The 22,139-nt window shown below is 32.2% G+C and overlaps 2 protein-coding genes across 2 annotated transcripts; both read right to left on the reverse strand.

Moving 5' to 3' along the window:
* Positions 1–474: 474 nt before the first annotated feature.
* On the reverse strand, positions 475–3,901 carry LOC115445419 (methionyl-tRNA formyltransferase, mitochondrial). Its single transcript, XM_030171683.2, has 5 exons — positions 3,634–3,901; positions 3,132–3,341; positions 2,663–2,796; positions 1,773–1,940; positions 475–866 (listed from the first exon to the last, which is right to left on the reverse strand). Exons 1-5 carry the CDS (start codon positions 3,792–3,794, stop codon positions 499–501), a joined length of 1,041 nt encoding a protein of 346 aa, XP_030027543.2. The 5' UTR covers positions 3,795–3,901; the 3' UTR covers positions 475–498.
* A 2,893-nt stretch (positions 3,902–6,794) lies between these two features.
* On the reverse strand, positions 6,795–13,792 carry LOC115446153 (opsin, ultraviolet-sensitive). Its single transcript, XM_030172721.2, has 3 exons — positions 13,168–13,792; positions 8,407–8,537; positions 6,795–7,903 (listed from the first exon to the last, which is right to left on the reverse strand). The coding sequence occupies exons 1-3, from the start codon at positions 13,698–13,700 to the stop codon at positions 6,864–6,866; spliced, it is 1,704 nt and encodes a 567-aa protein (XP_030028581.2). The 5' UTR covers positions 13,701–13,792; the 3' UTR covers positions 6,795–6,863.
* Between the last annotated feature and the right edge of the window lie 8,347 nt (positions 13,793–22,139).

Here is a 22,139-nt window from a genome sequence, read left to right on the forward strand (position 1 = left end):
TATGATTGTGTTAAGTATACTGAACTACTTTTTCTGTAGGAACTCTTGTCTGATTGATATATTATGTCCAAATATATGGTATATATTCAACATTTTATCAGTAACAGTGCAGAGTTTCTATATCTATTATAACTCTTTCGTGCAGATTCAATAGTATTCTAGTGGTCGTAACGTAATATAATAGAACTGAAAATTTGTTACATATATAAAATGTAAATACCATAAACTGTTGCTATTTCTTATTGGTTGCTGTTACAATCAGACGAGAATCTTCCCGTTTCGTTATTAATTTGTACATATAAATATAATTGAATTAAATAGATAACGTATTTACTTATGTACATGATATTAATCTATTTAAATATTATTTGTTGTTAATATTATTGTGTATATGTTTAAATAAATACGATAGTTGTTAATATGTCATTCCTTTTTTACTTAAAAACATTGTGAATAAATAAAAAGAACACGTCGTAACTTTGAAATTATTTAATTCGATTAATTTCTAACGACTAGACCATTTCTATCTTTAATTGCCATATTTTTTATGTAACCATTATAAAAATCTATGGCCTCTATTTGCCTCTTGCCAACAATTCTAAGGGATTTAAAGTAAACATATCTTTTGTCTTTACACAGTACTCTTATTGCATCAGTTTTATTGCAATATTCTAGATATCCTATAGGGTTATTGTTATCAACTTCGTCAGGATTATGTATAAATGCATCAAACAATTTCAAGTGTTTGTCTCTAAATTTAGTTGAAAGTGGATACAATCCGTATATCGCTCTATGTAAGTTATATACATCCCTGGCAGTCATGTCGTGCCATCTTACTTCACTAATATTCTTGTTTATTTTCTTTGCTGTAAAAATAAATTGTTATTAGGTATAATAAAGAGTATTACAAATATAAACAAAACTAGGTATCTTTATGTTTTTTTTAATTGAAAAACGCGTGTGAGTTGCTTGAGTGTGCCAAATTGGATTTGTCCTCTATACTAGGTATTGCGAGGAATTTGCCAAGTTTATAAGCTTTGCAAATTGAGTAAGTGCACTAGTTATACCTCTGCCTAATCCGTCAACAATAAAGAAGTGAACTTTTGTTAATAATATCTAGAACTCTGAGAATAAACATATAATACGATTTTTTAAGTCCACCATCTATCACACACAGTCACAGTCTATGGGGGAGACTTGAACGTCAATTTAACGGTACTTTAAGGCTGCAAAAACTTCGATACATCGCGCGAAAATTATAATTTTAAAAACTGCGATAAAATCCGTAATATACTTTTATTTCAATGTCTTACATTCTCGTAAACATAGGAAATCAATAAGCATAAAGAACAAGAGATATTCGTTAAAATGACGAGTGTCTTCCTATTATTAAATTGGTATTTTTTTATTTTCATGAAATTTTAATTAAACAAAATGAGTTAGTAAATAAAAATAGTTTCCCTAGAAAGACTAGAGACAGCCAACTATTGCATTCCATGGGGTTAAAGATTTCCGGATACCCAATTGCTTTGTTTTCCCTAGTATCATATTCCTTATTATAGTTGGTAGGGCATTTATTATGAAATATGAACTGTAGCTGTCTATAAGTGATGGATGTAATTAAAAATCAGGTGACTTCTGAATCACATGTCTGCTTTTGATTGCCAATTTTGACTATACAATGATTATGTATAGTGATTGCACTAGTTGCATCAGTGCTCATCTAATGGAGAATAAACATGAGTTATTGTAAACTATAAATATATGCTTACCATAAGTAACTCCCTCATTGTTTTGTGGGTAGGCATTGTTAATGCTGTCTGGTAATGTTTTTAAACATTGTACAAGCATATCAGCACCAATGTTTGATAGTTGCTCAGTCAGTTCTGGTAATTTTATATCTTTTGATACTGGAACCTTACATTGACTGATTATCTCACCTGAAATAGAAATGTTTTTTTTTTTATATTTGGTATTGATATTCTTTATTCATTCTTATTATTATTATTGATTTATGACATTTAGGAAAAAAAACTATACATGCAATATTATTTATCTTTACTTAAGTTGTCTCAAATTTATTACAAAGATATTGTTTCAATAATTTCATAATGAAAATACTACTAACATATTTGAATGTGTGCTTCTCTTAAAGTACAAATTGTTTTAATTGCAACCAACACTAGGAATATTTTGGTAGTTTAAAATTTTCTACAGATTAAATTGTCTTTTTTTAAAGCAATTATTCATAAATATTTGCACATATCTGTCTGTAACTTGGGCACTGTCAAATAGAGAATAAATGCTCAATGCCATTAGGTTGGGACAATGCCTTAAAATCAAATTTTATTTGTGAAATATATGTGTGAAATGTATGTTGCTTTCACTATCCAAATGAGAAACAAATATTACATACATAGTAATTTGCATAATAAATCAGGGAAATTATATCCACAGTGCTCATTTCAATATATTCCTATACAGTACTTATGTGCAAGTGATAGTGGTAATGCTGGGTACTTAGCCACAAATGTAAAAACAGTGATAATACAAGATTTTCATATATAGACAACATCACAATAACTGAACACTAACAAAGTGTACAAATGTTGATACAATAGATGTTATAGCTAGGTAGCTAGTGGTTGATATTGAAACTTACCTACATCAAATATGTCTGCTTTTATTTTCATGAGTGTTACTCCAGTGATTTCATCCCCATGCAGTAGAGTGTGAATAATTGGAGCAGCACCTCGCCATCGTGGCAGTAAACTGGGATGAACATTTACCATGCCTCTGGAATATATGTTTTTTAACTATTATACAAGTATGTATATAGCATAAACATAGGAAAATGAATATTTGTAAAATAATGACAAATTGCCGATAGGTATAAAATTGTAGGTTTCAAAAACCTCTTCCTTAAAACTAGTAAAATGTACTTCTAAGTTCTCTTGGCTATGGTTTGTAGAGAGTTATAGTTGTATAGTACTATGCGGGCCCACTCTAGAATTGCATTAATTACCTCCCAAATGCATTAAACTGTCACTATTTTCTTATCTATTTGTATTCAAAAATAAATGTATTAAATACCTGCATAGTAAAAAGCAAAATAAATATTAAATACTTACAATGGAAATTTATTTAACAAATCTGCCTTTATGAGGTGACCAAAGGCAACAATAAGCCCCAAATCATATTCACCAGCTTGTAAGTGTGAAAATGGCCACAAAATCGTCTTAATATTCTCTTCTTGTGCATATTTTTCTATTTGTGTTTTATTTTTTGTATTAGTATTGGTAATCACAAGGTCTATGCAATCTATAGATTTTTCTAATTTGCTGAAACAAATAAATATAATAATTAACTGCGAAATTTACAGTTACCAGAACAAATGGGAAAGGTTATGTATGAAAGGGGTTGGTAACAATTTACATTTTTAAAATATACCTACTGTATACTAATGTAATTAAAACTATCTAAGTAGTGATATAGATAATCTTGTTTGTAATAAAAAGGCACTTAGTTTATCAACAAAAATTTGGCCAAAAAAGAGTACTGTAAGTTAAAAGTACTTATATACTTAATACATAAAAAAAAGAAAAAAGAACAAATGTTTTAATAAGGAATTACCTGAATTCATTAACTTTTTGGAAACTTGTGAATGAAATATTATCAGAACCGAAGAACAGCAGTTTATACGGCTTTTGGTCACTGCATTGCCGGATAATTACATATTTTTCTTTCAATATTTTATGTAGATTCTTGGATAATTTATTGACCATTAATAACATTGCTACAATTTATAATAAAAGTTGCATTTTAAAACTTAAACTAGGAACATTTGGGTAAATTTTAGGTTACTCTTGAGCACAGAATAATAATACATAGTTTGACATTTTTGACGTTTGAAAGTTCATTAATAAGGCCAGGCTTATACAGTCGGAATAACAATCTGAATTCAGATTCTGGAAATCAAATCAAATCAATTTATTTTACATAAAACATGGTATAAATTATGATGTTAAATATCTTACATACATGCAACATGTTTCACCATTTCAACGGTATGCAAAAAAAATATATACGTACTTATAATTAGAGAACGTAGTTAGGCAAATTACTGTATATCTGTATAAATGGTCTATCATGCTATTTATATCTATTTTCTTAGCGGTTGGACTATAGATTGGACCTTTCTTTATTCAGAGTTTTTCCACTTTTTCGTCTCGAAGTTATAAAGAATGCTAGGCCACCTTGGAAAATGTACATTTATAAAACAGAAATGACAAATAATTATTTTTACGGAAAAATTTAAAATGTGTGTGTTACAACGCCAACTGGTATGTGATTGGACCGCCTGGAATCAGATTCTGAATTTATAAACCCGGCCTAAATTCTTTTAGTCCAGGAAGGAGTAGAAGTCTTTGAGATGAATATGTCCAAAATCTATGCAGGTTATTGGCAAAAACAACTATTTTATATGGGAGACAAGTTGAAAGTGTTTAGCGGTACAAGCAATTTGCAACTCTAAAAACCTCAGACTAAAAACCCACTACAATAGCGCTAGTGCAGCAAGTGAGTACGACAATTATTAGTTGCAAACGTAGCGTGGGACGCCCTCTGACCAGATGGCGGGACGACTTCCACAAGAGGGCCGGGAGCGTCTGCGGGAGCGATTGGATGCATAAAGCAGCAGAGTGCACACCGGGCTCTGTGGGGTACCTATGGAGAGGCCTATGTCCAGCAGTGAACGGCAATGGGATCATGATAATGAAACAGAGTGAACAGTAAGATATGTGTGATTAGTGTAGTCTTAGAGTAAGTTCCTATGGACGAAAATAAAAACAAATGATACATCTCAGACTTTGTCTTTTTTGCGACCATATGTAAAATATATTTTTATGAATTACTTATTAACCTACTTTTAAAGAGATTTTACTTTTATAATCATCATGATAAATCATAACATTAACATTGTTTTTATCAATTTTCAGACAACACTTTTGTTGCTAGGTACCTCATTTAACGCTTTTCAATGGTCACTTTTTTAGACACAAAGATGGTTCTCCACTCTACCGTCCTTGACAAAATCGGAACTAGCGCCCGTGCTAAAGTCTTGGGTTCGAATCCCAGGTCGAGCTAAAGTATTTGTGACTGGGTTTTTCCATCTTAAAATTTACTCAGTCGCAACTCGGAGTTGGGAAGTTGGCAGTGTGATACTCCCGAGCCTCGGAAATCACGTCAAGCTGTTTGTTGGTCTTACGCCTTATATTTCTCCGGTCATGTCGGATTGCCGTCTCACCATACTATGAGAGTGAAGAAACAGTCTTCGACTGTGTATTGCACGCACATTTGTGCACTATAATATCTCCCGCATACTTGGCTGATCTCCGTTGAGATTGGACGCCGGGGCCAAAATTCGGCTAGAAAGGATTCATTCATTCATAAAAGAAGATAGTTATATTATGTACGTGTATTTAATTTAAAATTTCCAATAGTTATTATGTTTTCCAAGTCCTCTTAGCCTAACTGCCATAAATTATTCAAGTTGGCGGGAGAGGGCCCAGGTTCAAATTCTAAGTCGAGCTATAGATATATAGGCTTTTACAATACGAGTTAATTTGCATTAGATCTACGGATAAGTTTTTTTTTTGGTGTATCGAATCCCGCAGTCAACACCGGGGGAAACCTATGAATGTGATACTAGAATCCCCCGGCTTAGCAACTGCAAGGACCTGGGGAAATGTAGGGAGGGGATATTTGGGGAAGAAAGTGTGGGGGAAGGAAAAGGAACTCTCTTAGAATGGGCAAAAAGGAGAAGGCTAGGAAATATTTGCGAACCCGCGTAGGCCTTAATGTGAATTGGCAACCATGAGGCATACACACTAATGTGCCTAGGGTGGCAGCAATTGTCCTCTCGTGTATGGACGTGCATTCGGTTTAGAGACCAAACGCATAAGAATACCCTGGATAGGTTGACTATACTATTTAATGTCTTATGTAATAGTAGATATTATAAAAAGAGTGTGGCGTCGACCCCACGTTGGGATGACGTGTGGGCAAATGGAACATAATCAGTGTGAGTTGCAATTTCTTTTACATTTGTATTTCATGCATTTTTGCATGGCTCATAAATGTACGTACCTAGTTAAAGCAGTTATAGGTCTTGTAGTTATGTAACGTACTCTTTATACAGGCAGTTTATCAAAATTGTCTATTAAAAAAAACTTGCAATATAAGAAGTAAATTATATACGTACGTTATTAGAATAAAAAAAAGTCTTTATTACGTAAGAATTATATTATTTGGAATCAATATTGCAATTTGGTTAGTTTTTGGGTTGGATAATTTTTACACAACATGCACGATTTAATTCCGATATTTATTGAATACGAAAGTTCCTGAAGTTGTTTGAATATTTGTCAAAAAAAGTGTAGAGGTAGAGCAGCGATGAAACTCGTTCATTCAACTCATTGGATGAATTTGTATGAAGTCGGCACATGGATACATCAAACTTTGTAGGAATTTTTACCCCAAAAAAATCTACAGTGTAAATGATACTCCGGAGGTAGAAACAGTACTTACATAGGCGGTGTCGTGCGGAAGACCTATTTTTATTTGAAATATAAGCAGTAGTGTATTGATAAGGATTTGGGAGATATGCAAATTAAACAACGATTTTCTTAAAATATTTATTATCGCAATTCTATTAGGTAGGTACTTATTGACATAAGTCTTATATTTGTAAAAATACATTTTACATCAATTTTGTTGACTTAAATAATATATAATTTTCGAGTAGAGTACCTTTGGAGTTGTAGCGTATTTAATATTTGTAGAAATGTTACATCTGAATTATATTAAACAGCTGGATCGGTGTTTTGGGAAACAACACTGCGTGAAGAACTTCGATGGAAACTCTTTTTTTTAACAAATTGCGGTTTGCAATACCATGACGGTGGGCTTACAACTGTTTCCTCTAAACTTTTCATACTTATACTTCTTTGGGAATCTTCACGTTGGGTCACTCTGGATGAAATAGTAGCTAATTTTCCAGTAGGTTTATTATAAAAAATCTCATTTTGGTAAGGGATGTCTTTCATTTCAAGTATCTCTACTTCAGTTTCGCTTAAATCTTTACTAAGTCGGTGAGCTCTATGTGCCTCGTATGAGTAGCCTATAGTCTTCATTGTTCCTCTCATGCGTTTAGATTTATCTCTAAACAATAGTTTCTTAAATTCTTTACGAAATGTTGGATGTGTTATTATATAAATAAATGGATTTATACACGCAGCTGTCTTACAAAACAAAGCAGGTATCATTGATGTCAATGGTTTGATAAGATCTTTTTTACCAAAAATCCCTAACAATGCAACAATTGCATATGGAGTCCAAGAAACAAAAAAAAGAACGATGACTGCCATAACTAAAAAGGCAAGTTTGATTTCAGCTTTGCGTTTTGTACGTTCTTTTACATGTTTTGATGAAAGTCTTTGTTCTTGGTTTTGTGTTGTAATATTTCTATTACAAACAACTACTCGGAATATGCTTATATAACAAAATGATATCGTGCAGAAGGGTAATAACCATGCTGCACAGAAAAATATAAATATGAAATATCGTGATGCTAATTCTTCAGTAAGATAATCGAAACTGCAGCTGGTTAAAAAGCCTTCTGGGACATAATGTCCACACCCGATATCTAACGCTGGGATTATCGCGAAAAAACAAGCGTATATCCATGAACCAACAGCCAGTAGTCGCGCGCGGATGACTGTCAGAGCTCGAAGAGGTTCTAAAGGTCGAACAACAGCCCAGTAGCGATCCATTGCTATGGCTGAAAGTGTGGCGATCGATGTGGTACCCGTCAAACCACCGATAAATCCGTAAATTACGCACCCTGAAACAGAGATACGAACGTGCTTACGTTAGTATATTTTAAAACAATAGACCTGATGTTTACAATGTCGTATGTTACAAAAATCAATAGACTGAGATGACGATTGTTAGCAAAAAGCGGGATAACAAGTAGATGTACTTTGATCGGGGCCTTCACATACAGTGTTACATACAAAATACGTGTAGGTAGTTCTTAACGCGCGTTTAATGCTTTTCATCTGAACGGGATTTATGTGTTTGTATTTTGTCCTTAGTTATTTTTTTAAATTTAGTAATTTTTTTTAGAACATCATCATATTTAAAAAAATATAGGTAACTACTTAATTAGTGAGTATGTGTATTATACATATTAGATTTGTTTTTTTTCCTATGAGCACGTTGTTAAGTAAGTAATCGGTCTATGTGTCGAAAAGTTGATCAAAGAATAATATTACACCATGGCCAAAATAATGTTTTTGGCGAAATATTTACTTTGTTGAGTAAAGCTCTAAAGTATATATTTACCAGGTTTTCCAAGTGCTGGTCCAAGGTTGAAAGAGTTGAAAATGAAGATCGGTGTCTTGGCAAGCATCATGAAATCGCTGAGAGCTAGATTTGCCACCAGAATGTTTCCAGGAGTTCGTAGAGTTCGACATCTGTAATGTAACAATTCGGTATTTACCGGTTTGTTTAGATCATTTTGCATATACTTAGTTGATACGATTATGTTTTACTCTTTAAAAAAATCATCATAATGATGTATGTTCTCTCAGGATTTCTTCTTTTCTTCTCTAAGGAATATTGTTATTTTTACAAATTATGCCGACGTTAGGCTCGTCGGAGACGCTGTCGACTTGTTATCGAAAAATTTTAATGCCAATTGTAGAGCTACTAAGCATCAAGATCGTGAAGAGCGCGCCTCAAAAATTTTATAGGCCGCTATTGACAAAGTGATAATACATCCTCAATCTTATATCGCGTAAAACGATTTTAATCAATTGATTAGATTCGGAAAAACGTGCGGAATCTATAATCAAAAACCTTGCTCGTCAGAGCGTTAGGAATAATCAAATACAGGGTCATTTTCACATTGCGTTAATAAATGAAAGCACACTACTATACGCTAATAATTCTATTGACAATTTTTTTTAGTCGAAAGTAGGAATAAGAGTAATGAAATGTAATTTCACATGGCTGTATGTGGGTATTTGTTTAGTTGCTTAATTTTTTTTTTTGAAACTCAAATTAATTATATTATTTTTATACTGTATCCGGTACCGCTATAACATAGCACTTAATTATAATAATATTCTATTTTTTAAGTCATGCATGCCTAAGATCTGTATGTTTATATTGTATCATAGCATTGTTATGTCATTATAGAATTTTAATTTATGTAATTAAGCTATTGGTATGCTAAATAAATAAAAATGATATAAAATACTCAATTTTACCACTGATAACATTTTGCCAAACATCAAACATGAGTAACGAATGTTAGCATCAACAATCTCGGTCTTACTTTTCAGATTTTATTGTGATTTTGTAGTTTAGTGTGAATTTGGTGTCTGCGTGAGTGAATTCTCTTAGAATAGCAGTAGTGGCATTAGGGTGTGTAAAATTAAAATTACTTTTTATTGATATGTATTTTGTTCGGAACTTACACTTTTTTACTTTACATGTACGGTTCGAATAACATATTGTAAACTGTTATTTTCAAAAAGATAAGGATATGGTTTTGTTTAGTAACGCAATGTTAAAATGCCCTGTATATGGAAGCATAAAAATACTTTATTTTTCATAAAATTAGAAATTATTAAATAAATATAAGTAATATTATGTACTATATAACGTAACCTAATATATGTATCAGAAATTAACGTTATTTTTCACAAAACGTAAAGAAACGATAAAAGGAATGAATAAAATGAACTCGCCGACATTTTTGATACTTAACATCCGACGAAGATTGCGTTCGGGTACTTATCACGAAAATTGATTTTATTCACTGAGGCGTAAAGACAATTTTAATTCTATCAGCTCACCAGTAACTGAACTTACCCTTCGTATTATGAATCTTCAGGTTGTGGTTTGTTTATCATGAAAGCCGATAGATAGGGAAACCGCGTTGAGATATCCAGTTAATTTATATTGGTCCTAGTCATTTTATAACTCACGACATATTCCGACATCAGTTAATAAAATCACTCATTTGTTGGAAATGATATTTAAAACAAGCGTGACAAATTATATCAAAAGGTAATATGGGCTCATTACATAATAGGTAAGTAGGTAGGTGCAAGGTTTTTAGATATGTAAACGAATCGCTAACAGACTTTTTAGAGACATGTTTATACAATTAAATGAGGAGACGAACAAGTTGCTCACGTAATAGTATGTAAGTATTCGGGTGTACTGCGGATAATAAAATTATTAGTAACCGCACCATTGCATACACTGAATAACAAAGCTTCATTAACGCTCCTCATTTCAAGTTATTAGTCGCAGGGCCACAATCTAATGACTACAATTAAAACCGGAATATGCAAATTATATGAAGGGGTGCCATCTAGATAGACGGATTCCTAAAAGGTACATACATTAATTATACCATCTAAGAAATAAATATAAAAAGCGTTAACTTTTTATCTGGAAGGAGTCGTCACTGGGAATAAAGATATGGTTTTTTCGACCTTAAGGCAAAAAATGTGTCGTTTTATTTGATTTTCAGCAGAAAATTGGTTTGTTATAGAGATTTTGCCCTAGTTCGCTGGCCGATACTTTCCCTAAACAAAAGTTTTTTGAGCGTGGCTCTACCTCTTTTAGGTTAATAATGGAGTAATTACACCATTCATGTTGACCAATCCTAGGAAGAATTCAGCTGCCCCTAGATACTAGAATGGTCAAAGACTCAGAGTGGTGTACAATTTGCAGGTATTGGGGACAAAAATGTGACGGTAGGTGTAGAAGAGGAGTGTCGTGGATAATTTTAGGCAAATCAACTCAGCCACTGTTGGCATTATAATATTGTACAAGCTCCTTTATAATATGAGTGACAAACACGTGTGTATTCCAGATATTTTTGGATGTCATATCACGTAAATACCCGTAGACGTAACAGTAAAATTAGGTCAACCATAGACTAACTGCAGTAATTTAGTATTTATAGGGTACGAAGTTCGCAGAATCAGGAAAATCATGGAGCATTCCAGATTGCATTCGTCCTGTAATTTAAAATGTAGGGGTACAAAAAGCATGATATTTTAAATAGGACACAATATTACTATTATTACGTGGAATGTACTCAACTATTGATTTTTGTAGAGTCGATATTAATTATTACATTACATTACAATGATTTAATAAAAAATGGATAATTCTTGTTTAAGTTTTAGGTATGCTGACTTCCTATTAGTTTAAATTCGTTGTCCACTTTACCAGGCGTCGGGGACATTAATGCCTTGTTAGAAGCTGGGAAAACTCGGAGATGTCGTTAGTGCGTAAAACATTAAAAACATTACATTATGTTCACATTAGAATGGCATTCTTATTATTTTAATCTGGCCGTCTCACCGTCTACTTAGATTCAATCCCAAAGGTCTGCTTTGTTTCGTATTGCTTTATAAATAACTGTTTTTTTACATTGCAGTTTGCATACATGTATCATTGTCATTCAAGTGCAGTTTAGAAATTCTTTTTAGGAAGTAATGTTTTAATAATAATATATTACTTGGTTTAGGTAACGAAAATACACTTTTGTTTTTCTTCGTACATTTTGTTTTCTCTTTTCCTTATCTTACTAATATAGAGTTTTTTTCGTTATTTTCAAAAAATAGGTCAAGTAATACAATTTGTATAATAATATTACGTGTGCATCTACTCACTTATAAATATGAGACCAATTGGGGAAACACACAAACAAAATAAGTTTGTGGAGATGCTCAGCGAAGTGTAAAGAGACATATAAAGCGGATAGCGGATAAAATACATGAAATATACATGTGTCGAAACTGAATTCGTCCTTAATACACTATTTCTACAAAACTTTGTTCAACAACCGCAAAATATGAGACAAGAAACTTTTTATCCAATTGTTTGTTATACGTGACCTGTTTAAATAGAACGCAAAGACTATCTTTTTACAAATTGTCCGATATATTTTGCTCTACTTTTATAAGTATTACTGATTGAATTTTTCTTCTGCAATTGAAATTGTATTGATTAGAGACTTTGAATAATCGCTCCCTTACAAAAAACTTAACTCTTGATTTTCACAAAAGTGACGCTAATATTACAATAAAATACTATGTAACGAAAATAATTGTAGTATTTTGTTTTGTATCCGGTATTTTTTATTAAATTGTATTATTTTGGGTTTCTATAATTATAGGCGTATATTTTCCTCCATCACATGTATGTGCAGAGAGTGCAAGGAATACACGATGTAACATGTTGTAAAAACTTTTGGATTAAGGTATTAGAACCAGCGCTGTTGCTTGGCTGTTTTTATGCCCAGCAATATCTTTACGCTATCTACAATGTTTCGGGGTTAGATGAGATTGCTTTAGTTTTTATGAACTGAAACCTTGCGATGTAACGTTCCAAAATATTATCATTATTTATTATAACTTATTCTTGTCCACGTCAAAGTAAATAATACTATATTAATGAATACGAACAAAGTAAAATATGGAAAAAAAAATATACTTATTGGTTACTGTGGATAATAAAAGATATTACGATATTTTAGTCCTAAAAGAGCTCATCTAGACTTTCAAGTTTGTAATGCAGCGAATTAGTACGAAACAATATCGTTTAAATCATGAGTAAGAGGCAGTGATGATGAAAAATGTAAATATTACTTTTTATATGGTTAACACCTCAAGGACCCTCAAGGCAATGTCGAATCGTCGGTACGCGGGAGAAGTCACGATAATTCCCAATTTGTCATATCTCTTTTTTTTAAATATCGGATCTGAGATATTCTAGTTTTAAATATTTTAGTACAGCTACCAACCTATCTAATCTAATACATATAATAAAGTTCAAGGTATCATTAATATTATGTATATTTTATTTTCGTTGATACTTTATTTAAGGATGTAATTGTATGTGTTTGTTATATGGTGTATCACCAAGTCCGTCGTCTTACGAAGAAAAAATATAAACATGGATTCTATGACTATTTCATATCATTACGAATTTTATATGTTATAGGTACAAGTGCTATGTTTTATGGCTATATTATAGGAACTCAGCAAAAAATAAAGGCATTTGTGAACTAACCTATGGTACATGAACATCACAAAGAAGTTTCCAAAACATCCGATGGTTACTAACACGACGTAGGTAATTGCTAAAGAATATTGCAGGACCGCACGAGGTGGTGGGAACTGCAGCCAATGAGTGTTGATCAACAGCAAGAAATCGTCCGAAAATAAGCTGTACTGCCGCCACAGGTGTATTGGCCAGCGCTTTTCAAATATACTGATTATGGGATCAGCTACATGTTTGTAGCCGAAATTTAAATGCTCGTTATCTGCTGAGGTTTCCATCTCTCGATACTCATCAGTTCTATTAAATAAAAAATTAGACATTCGACGACGTCTTTTCCATTGTCTAAGGTCCCAACGTCTCCATTGATATTCACCGTCACACTTAAACTGTTTAATGTAAACCGAGTCACCAGATTCACACATGTCATTATGTTTCACAATTAAACTGTTATTAAGCGTTTTGTGATGACGTCCAAAATCTATATTCAAACACTGTGCCATCGTAATGAATGTGAATAGTAAGATTTCTGTGCCAACGTACATGGTTATTTCTGACGAACTTGAATTATATTATTAATAGGACACACAACCGTTCCCGACGGTTTCTGTAACAAAATGAATGCGCACTCGAGTGGTTCACAGGACATAGGAAAAAAATACTATTGCTTACTACAGTTACGAGTTACGACGCGAGTTTCCATCAACAAATGTTTAGTTCTATTTTTTGTATGTATTATACATTGTTAAACATCTTATTGTTTATGAAGATATTTATAAAGTTTATATGAGATAAAGAAGATAATATTTTATAGCGAAGGTACGCCCGTGTCCGTACGTGTTATGTATTTTATATTCAATTTGCCCTAGGTCAGTTCTATGCTAATCAATCCAAACTTCCTTTAGTTCATTATCTGATACGATTTACAATTTGCATACAAGAGCAGTGTGCAAGTATATTTATCATTTTGACGATTGTAATTTCTGGGTATTGTGAGTCTTATTAATATTTCAGTGTGATGATGATGGAGTCTCATGCTTTGGTGTTCGACGTTCTGAGTCGTATTATTATTGTTTGCAGTCATCACGTAAGACATTAGAAGTCATTTATTATCGCATGGTCCACGAAAAGCTTATTAGAGCGTCAACTGCAAATAGTGTTTCATTCTTCAGGGCTGTAGGTAGGTACTAATTACCTTTGATCTTCGGGCTGCAAGCATGTATAATTTATCCACTCGCTTTTTAAGGTGAGTTTTATATTAACTGATATAAATATAAAAGGTAGATATTATTTAATTTCATAAGTAGTGATTAGATTAGATAGAAAACCTTCAAAAGGTATTTTCCGAAAGCGATTTTGGCAATGTAATAGTCATGGCAAACCGACCTATGCAAATTTATGACTGCTTGCAAAACTTTGAGTAAGTCGCATTTGTATTAGAATTAATAAAATATTGGCGCTATTTTTAACGCGTCTGGAACTTCTTACCTAATATATTACTGCAAGGACTTCCTAGTCTAAACTTAATCACTAAACATATACCTTTAAACGTCGAAACTAAAAATAAAAATCCTAAAGTTAGTCTTATTTTGATGGATAATATTAATATAAACTAAAGAAATAATTATTCATGTAGTAAGAATTCTCTAACTTAATGACCCATCTGCTTATTTTTATAAAAGGTTATAAAAGTACTTCACGTGGTGCCTTATATTACTTCTCCTACGAGTCCTTGTATAAACAGTCATATACGCTACGACACGTTGTTCGACAATTAAGTAGAGTAATTGAGCACTAAAACTTCATGCTTGTCTGAGAGATTATCTTTAGTTAAATTAAAAAGGTAGGAGATTTTTTATTTTACTTTACTTAATACTTTTGGAAATTGAATGTTTATACGCACGTATGGAACGATAATCTAGTACGATTAAATAATGTTATGGCGGTATAGATTCTGTTAGATAATGCTCCAATAGACTTTTAACACAGCATATATATTGTATTTTGGAACTTAGTATTCGATGCAGGATTAGGATTTTGCAGGATTTATTATTACTCAAATAAAGTTACGTTACTGACTACTGTGAACTTCAATACAGTAACGTAGTAGCGATACAAGGCCTATTTGTTTCTCGTAAGTTCCATGGTGTATTTTCAAAATCCTCAGTTAATCACCAATATTTTTAATGTCAATACCCTTTGTCTGTGAACTCACAAAACAATAATTATAATCAAACCTTAATTTATTTAATTTATCAGTGTCTATTATACTTCGTTGTTATACGTTTATTTATAATATGATAAAAACAATCGAATAAATGCGCCAGTAATATTAAATGTACAGCTCATTCTTAAATATATTTATTCATAGTTTTCGTGCAAAAACAAATTCTTATGAAAACGTTTTTACCTAAGCGGAGCTGTTGTAAGTATTTTTTCCGTCTATACAGCGATATTTAGGCCGAGGCTTACCACGTTATTTGCTAGTAAAGTACACGTACAAGAAATACCTTCTTTGTCATGTCAAAAGGAGATTGCCAAAAATTAAATACATAGCAAGCGTTAAAACTTTACGAATGTTAATGTTATCCTGGGTGTATAATTAAGAGATGTTGTGCTTACATGTTCAACAAAATTAATCTAGAACATAGTAAGATATTACGAAAGTTAGTAGCCGAAAACTGGATGTAACTTTTGCGGTATGCGTCAACCCGCACCTTTAAGGCCCTACCCTTCAGTAATACAGCGCATTAACAGTTGTTTTAGAAGCTATCTATTATAAATTTATGATACATAAAAAAAATTAATTCATATTTCTGCAATATATTTATTATTTGTAATATGGATTGCACGGATCGCATTTTTTATAATATGGATATTGTTTCGCCAATGTCATAATGAAAATGCGAGTAAAATTGTTGAAAGACTACATATTAGACAAAGACATATTTTGGTAGTTTAAAATTTTCAAAAAGACTTAATTTGAGTTTTTTTTTGTAGAAATGATTTATTAATCTTTGCATATAGGTATATATCAGCCCGTTTATTAGATAGGTAGTTTAAGTGCTATACTTATGAAGTACATTATTACAAAACTTAACACATGCGCAATTAATGAAAACACCCAGTTATGAAAGACAAAGCCCTGTTTTTGTTTTAATTACAGTTACAGTAACTCTATAGATTAAGATTGTTCAGTGTGAGTAGACGATAATATTATAAGGATGACAGTATACTAAAATTATAATTTTCCCAGTAAGTTACATTAGTTAATTAGAAGACAAAATAGTTTGAAATAACTTTACAATAATTTAGCGACATAACTCAGTTTAAAAATATAGGGATCACCAACAATAGTGCAATCACCTAAACCTTAAAAAGTCCGCCATAGTAGTTTTTATTTCAATTTGAGGTACAAAATATTATAGATAAGTCACTTGAATTTAATAAAATATATACTATTTTTAGATGCTTAATGTACACGTTTGAAATGTATTTTGGAGTTTTATTAAACTCAATTCATTATTTATTAACATTTATTTACTATTAACGCTTTTTCGTCTTCGCTCGCATGTAAGATTTTTCTGGACAAAAGTTATCTTTATATTTTTCCCAGGAAAAAATAACCTATGTCCTTTCCAGTGTCTGAAATTATGTCCATAATAAATTTTATCGAAATCGGTTCAATGGTTGTCATGAAATCGCAACAGATAGATAAACAGACGGACAGGGTTACTTTGGCATTTATAAGTATAGACTTCCGACACCTTCTAGAATCAGATTTTTGTTTATATGATTTAAGACAATTTAAGCGTTTAGTTTAATCCATTTTTTCGATCCAATTTATGCCAACCATTATCTAATACATTTAAAAAAAATAGATATAATATTATTTGTTAAATATTATTTGTTAAACAGTAATATCTTAATAAAATCGTTGCTCACCTAAAATACATAAACAGAACGACGATGTTGCCCCAACAGCCCGCCGTAGTGAATAGTACGTATGTCCCTCCCAAAGCTTTCTGCAAAAATTCGTTCGGCGGCGGAAATCGCAACCAGTGTTCGTTGATTAAATCCAAATAGTCGTCGTAGAAAAGTCCATACACCCGCCATCTCCACACGGGCCAGCGTCGCTTGAAATCAGCTATGAGTAATTCATGGTCATTTATACGAGACGTGATATTCGAACTAATATTTTTCGAATTATCAGAAATTGACAGACGATAGTTGATTTCTGGATATGCTTCATTTGATATCATTTTATTTTGTGCCATTTCGTCTCTGTAACTCAAAGTTGAACTCTCATAGTTGAATCTTTTTTTTATAACTCCTTTAAATTCATTAGTCGGAGTATTGCTTGAAATTGCTCCCACGTAGTCACTTTTTCCTATTATACTTAAAACCATCACAATGGAAACCCAAAAAAACAATACTATTTTCATTTTCCGGTTTTAGACAAGCTGACGTGTGTTTCGTATGAAATCTTGTCGTGTTTTACAAGGAGCAATCAGGTATTTTTGTGTCGTCGGTATCTTCAAGACACTTGTTTTTAGCGGCTATTCTCAGAGGGCCGCTTCGAATTTATGCTTAAGTGGATTAAAGTGGCTTTCAGCTAAATCTGAATAGAATCGGTGGTTAATAGAGCAGCATATTAGGAAGATTAATAGAGCTCGTCATGTCATGCCCATAATGATAGTAAAGGATGGTAAATTACAAATTGACTAAATATAATAAATGTATAGACAACATTGCTCGTTTTAGTTTCATGTTTCTTATAATTTCTAGAAAATACCTTTGCATTTATTAAAATAATGCAAAAAAAAAATTTGTTGGAATATAATATATAATTTGTAATTTGGGAATGTATCGAATACCCTGTTTGTAATATTTTTGTGGTTCTACTGACTATTAATATTTGTTGATATTGATAATATCGCTGATTCGATCCACTTTGTGACGGATATAAGTTCGGCGCAGTATGGGTGCAATAGTTGTTTGCCCAAACCCTTTGAGATAAAGGTGTGAGCTTATGGTTATCTTTATAATAATATTTCGTCTAACATATTTACGGAAAAAGAAATACAAAACATGTAAGAATTGTTTTAAAATGTTAAATCTGCAAAAGTTTTAACAGTGGTATAGAGAATCTATTAGTGTCGCATTGCTGTCTCATAAAAATCGATGCGATCATATTGATGTCTTATGTACACGCGAATGTTAGACATCAAAATAAAACAATGTTTCGTATTTTAACGCAGTTTTTATACATATTTAAATTCTCTCCCATTATATTTTACAAAATTAAAATATAAAAAACCGCTATAAAATCCGAAACCTTGTTTTATTTTGATGTAAATGCGAACAGTGAAGTGAGGGCTTGCTGTTATCTTCCTATGTTGAATGAGATTTTTGGAGGCTCAAACACTCCTTCGCTGCCCACCATTCACATCCGTAATTCTTCTGATATCTGCGCTGTGGACATTACTTAACATTGCGTGATCCATTGGCTCTTATTTGACATTCTACTTACATATCTAATAAAAAAATAGAATCATATATATTTTTATATAAATCTAACGAGTTCCACAATTTTGGAACACAGATTACGTACATCATGTTCCAAACGGTGTACCAATATATTTGTTCTGTTCTGTACCTAAATAAATTTGCTTAAAATAGTTACTTAGTAAATATAAAATTTTCGAACAAATAATTGAATTAGTGGTTAGTTTGTGTTGTATGATTTATTAGTAACCAAATTAGCAATAGAGTCGGCAACTATATTAACATGAAGGTTAGTTATACTCTTTATTGGATACCACTTGATCTCATTATGCCAATGTCACTCGTAACGAACACCACTCATAAAGTTAATCTTTAACGATTAATTAATTGGGTACAGAGTTGACCTTTATGTTGTTAGATAGAACAATATGTTTGACAAATGCTCATATTGTCTCAACATCGTAACTTTGCCCGAAAAAAAAAACATACAATATAATAATTTTTGCGTATTTTTTTTTAATTTTATGGTAAACTTGAAACCACAATATTATCTGATATATCTAGCTTCTAGGAAAAGCTACGTAAAAAGAAATTATCCAATGTCTGATCCCTTAAGTCTAGCAACACGCTCGCCTCGTCATTAATTTTCTTTAAAAAAGATCTTGCATTTTAAGGAACGCCGGTCTTACATAAGCGCCGGTGCACTTCAATGACTGCACATTATAATAATGCAAGTTAGAGGTCTTGATATTAAACCGTCTCGTACACATAATAAAATAGAACCTAAGTAGACCAGACGCTGACGTCGAGAAAAGAATATTAAACTTCGCTACCCATAGTTCCGTCCTATATATATATTTATTTACGAATACCTACGTTACTTGCTATAATAAGATTTGTTTATGATAAAAAAAATCGTCTTATATAACATTTTGCGAAAGGCAGATTTAAGATAATAATAGTTTTGAAAGGTTTTGTAGTCATGAACGAAAAACATATAATAATGATGAAATAAATTAAAATATTAGATTTAGTTTCATTCCGCAATACCTATTTTTTTTTAAATGTCTTTTTTCAAATATTTAATGAAACAATTGCTTTTAAAGGTACATACAACGGTTAACGAAATGGACACAAAGCTCATTGACAAAATTGCTTTTAATATGGATAAAAGTCAATTCACTAGATATTAATTAATATTTCATTTCGTTAAATGGGTAAATAGCATAGCGCGTTATTTGTGCAAGTTTAATGTATAGTGCATACATAATTATAAGCTTTCACTCAGAGTTCCGCCCGCGTCCTGATACTGAAAGTAGCTTTTGTGATATTCCACATTATAACCTATCTTTATACCAAATTCAAACCAGATCCGCTCTTGCGTGATTAAGTTAAAAACATTCAAACTTTCGCGATTTGTAATATTATACCAATTGTATTACTAAATAACTATTCTAATGGAAGTATTTAATATATTATTGGAATTTATGTTTATTTATATCACAATCTAAAATGTTTACCGACTATCCATACATGATAATTAATAAATTGTTAAGTTTGGGCCATGAACTTAAAAGGGAGAGGGGGTACTATTGGACTCTATGTACAAAAATGTTATTACATTTTTTTTTAGTTTTAAACATATGTTACATGTAAATAAAAGCAAACCAACAGTATCTAATGAATTGTGTTTAAGAAAAGAAAACATGTAATGAATATATTTATTGAGCAGCATGTTTTCAACGATTATTGCTTTTTTATTACTATAGTCATAATCTGCCTCTCTTGGCGGCTAGTTAAGAAAATGTTCTTTTTAGCACTGCACGGGTAATGACCCGTGCAGTGCTGATGGTACTCTTGTAATACTTAGAAATGCGTGTGACTATGTTTATGTCGCCAAAAAAAATATATAGAAGTACATTAGGACATTTATAAAAAATAATATACCTTTTAGGTTTTAAAATTAGAAATTTTCTTGAAAAGATACCTAAACTTACTCAAAATATTTAAAACCAAATCATATCAAACAAAACACATTAATACTCGTTTTCCCTATATAGTCCCCGTTTTCTCGGCAAAAAAGGTAATTGCTAGCGCCCAGCCCTAAGGGGAAGCTGGACTGTTATGGCTCACAAAACATCCATTACAATAACAACAGGGACATAGATATTCTTGAACCTACCATGAAATATATTTATCTTATGACGTAGACGTCAAAAACTGCGGTAGATATTCAGTCTTACTTTTAAAATTTCCGCAAAGCTATGCTTAGTTAAAACACAAATTGACTCGATCATCTGTAAGTCAAAACCCGCCGTCTTGCCTTTTAATAAGGTTTAAACTAGGAAACCGGTGACGATTTTGACAGCTTTTTAAGCAATTCTTAACCACCTCTTAACGCTAAAACAAGTTTATAAGTAAGACTGATTGAGTCTTATAATACTTAAACACGAAACAAAATATATTGATGCATCACACATATGAATTATGAACGAGAATCGAACCTATAGCCTTATGTTTTAGTCGTACCACCTACTGCGCTACGAGGCCATACAAGTATTGAGTGCTCTACAAACGAAAATTAATTAAATAATTTTCAACAAACATCAGGCAGTTTGAGTTAAAAGAAAAACCAAAACTACGTTGAAACATGATCACCAGTGATTCTAATAGTTAATTTCAATTTGAAACGACGGTTCTCGGTATATACATATATACTATTTCTTTAGCCGCCTATCATAGATAAAATTAGTCCATGCGCCCACCCAACCTGCCTCATACGAGATATAGTAAGCTTATTTGGTCTCATTTCCGTCGGTAGAGAATACCTACGTAAATAGCACTCTAATATGTATTATACTATACCCGTCAACACGCTATTAACACATGAAAGACAATCCGTATATTAAACCCCCGCCGCGTCTCAGGACACGTCTCATAGGCATTGATATTCTCCTTATTGAAATGCATATGTGATGTGAGGTATTCTGGTTTGCAGCCGTATAGCATATATTAGTTTGTTGGGGAGCCATTCATACGGTCGCTAAATATTGTGTTTGCAAATAACGCCATTCATTCGGAATTCAAAGTAATAAGTATTATGTACTCAATACTTGGGTGTGGTGACCGTTAAGCTATTCAGGTTGTCACTTTTGTCCCGTGATTCGTCGTGGTTCTTGGTAACCTTTTAATGGCTTGAAGTGACCAAAATATTTGTCAACACTTTTTGTTTTTTGGACGGTGTAAGAATACTATTAACTGCAATGTTTTCATAGTAACGTAATAATGGAATTTTGGCATATAATATTACAGTCTGGCCACTATCCCCTACGACGACAGCCGACTAATTGTCGCAGACTGTTAAATAATACTGTCCAAATCCGCATCAACTATTACGTCTTGGGTATCCATTATTTACTAATTGACATTCGCAAATTGTCGTTCCATTCCATCACATAAACTAAGTGTAGCGTCCG

The sequence above is a fragment of the Manduca sexta genome, chromosome 20 (genome assembly GCF_014839805.1).
Source record: "Manduca sexta isolate Smith_Timp_Sample1 chromosome 20, JHU_Msex_v1.0, whole genome shotgun sequence".
Taxonomy (NCBI): Eukaryota; Metazoa; Arthropoda; class Insecta; order Lepidoptera; family Sphingidae; genus Manduca; species Manduca sexta.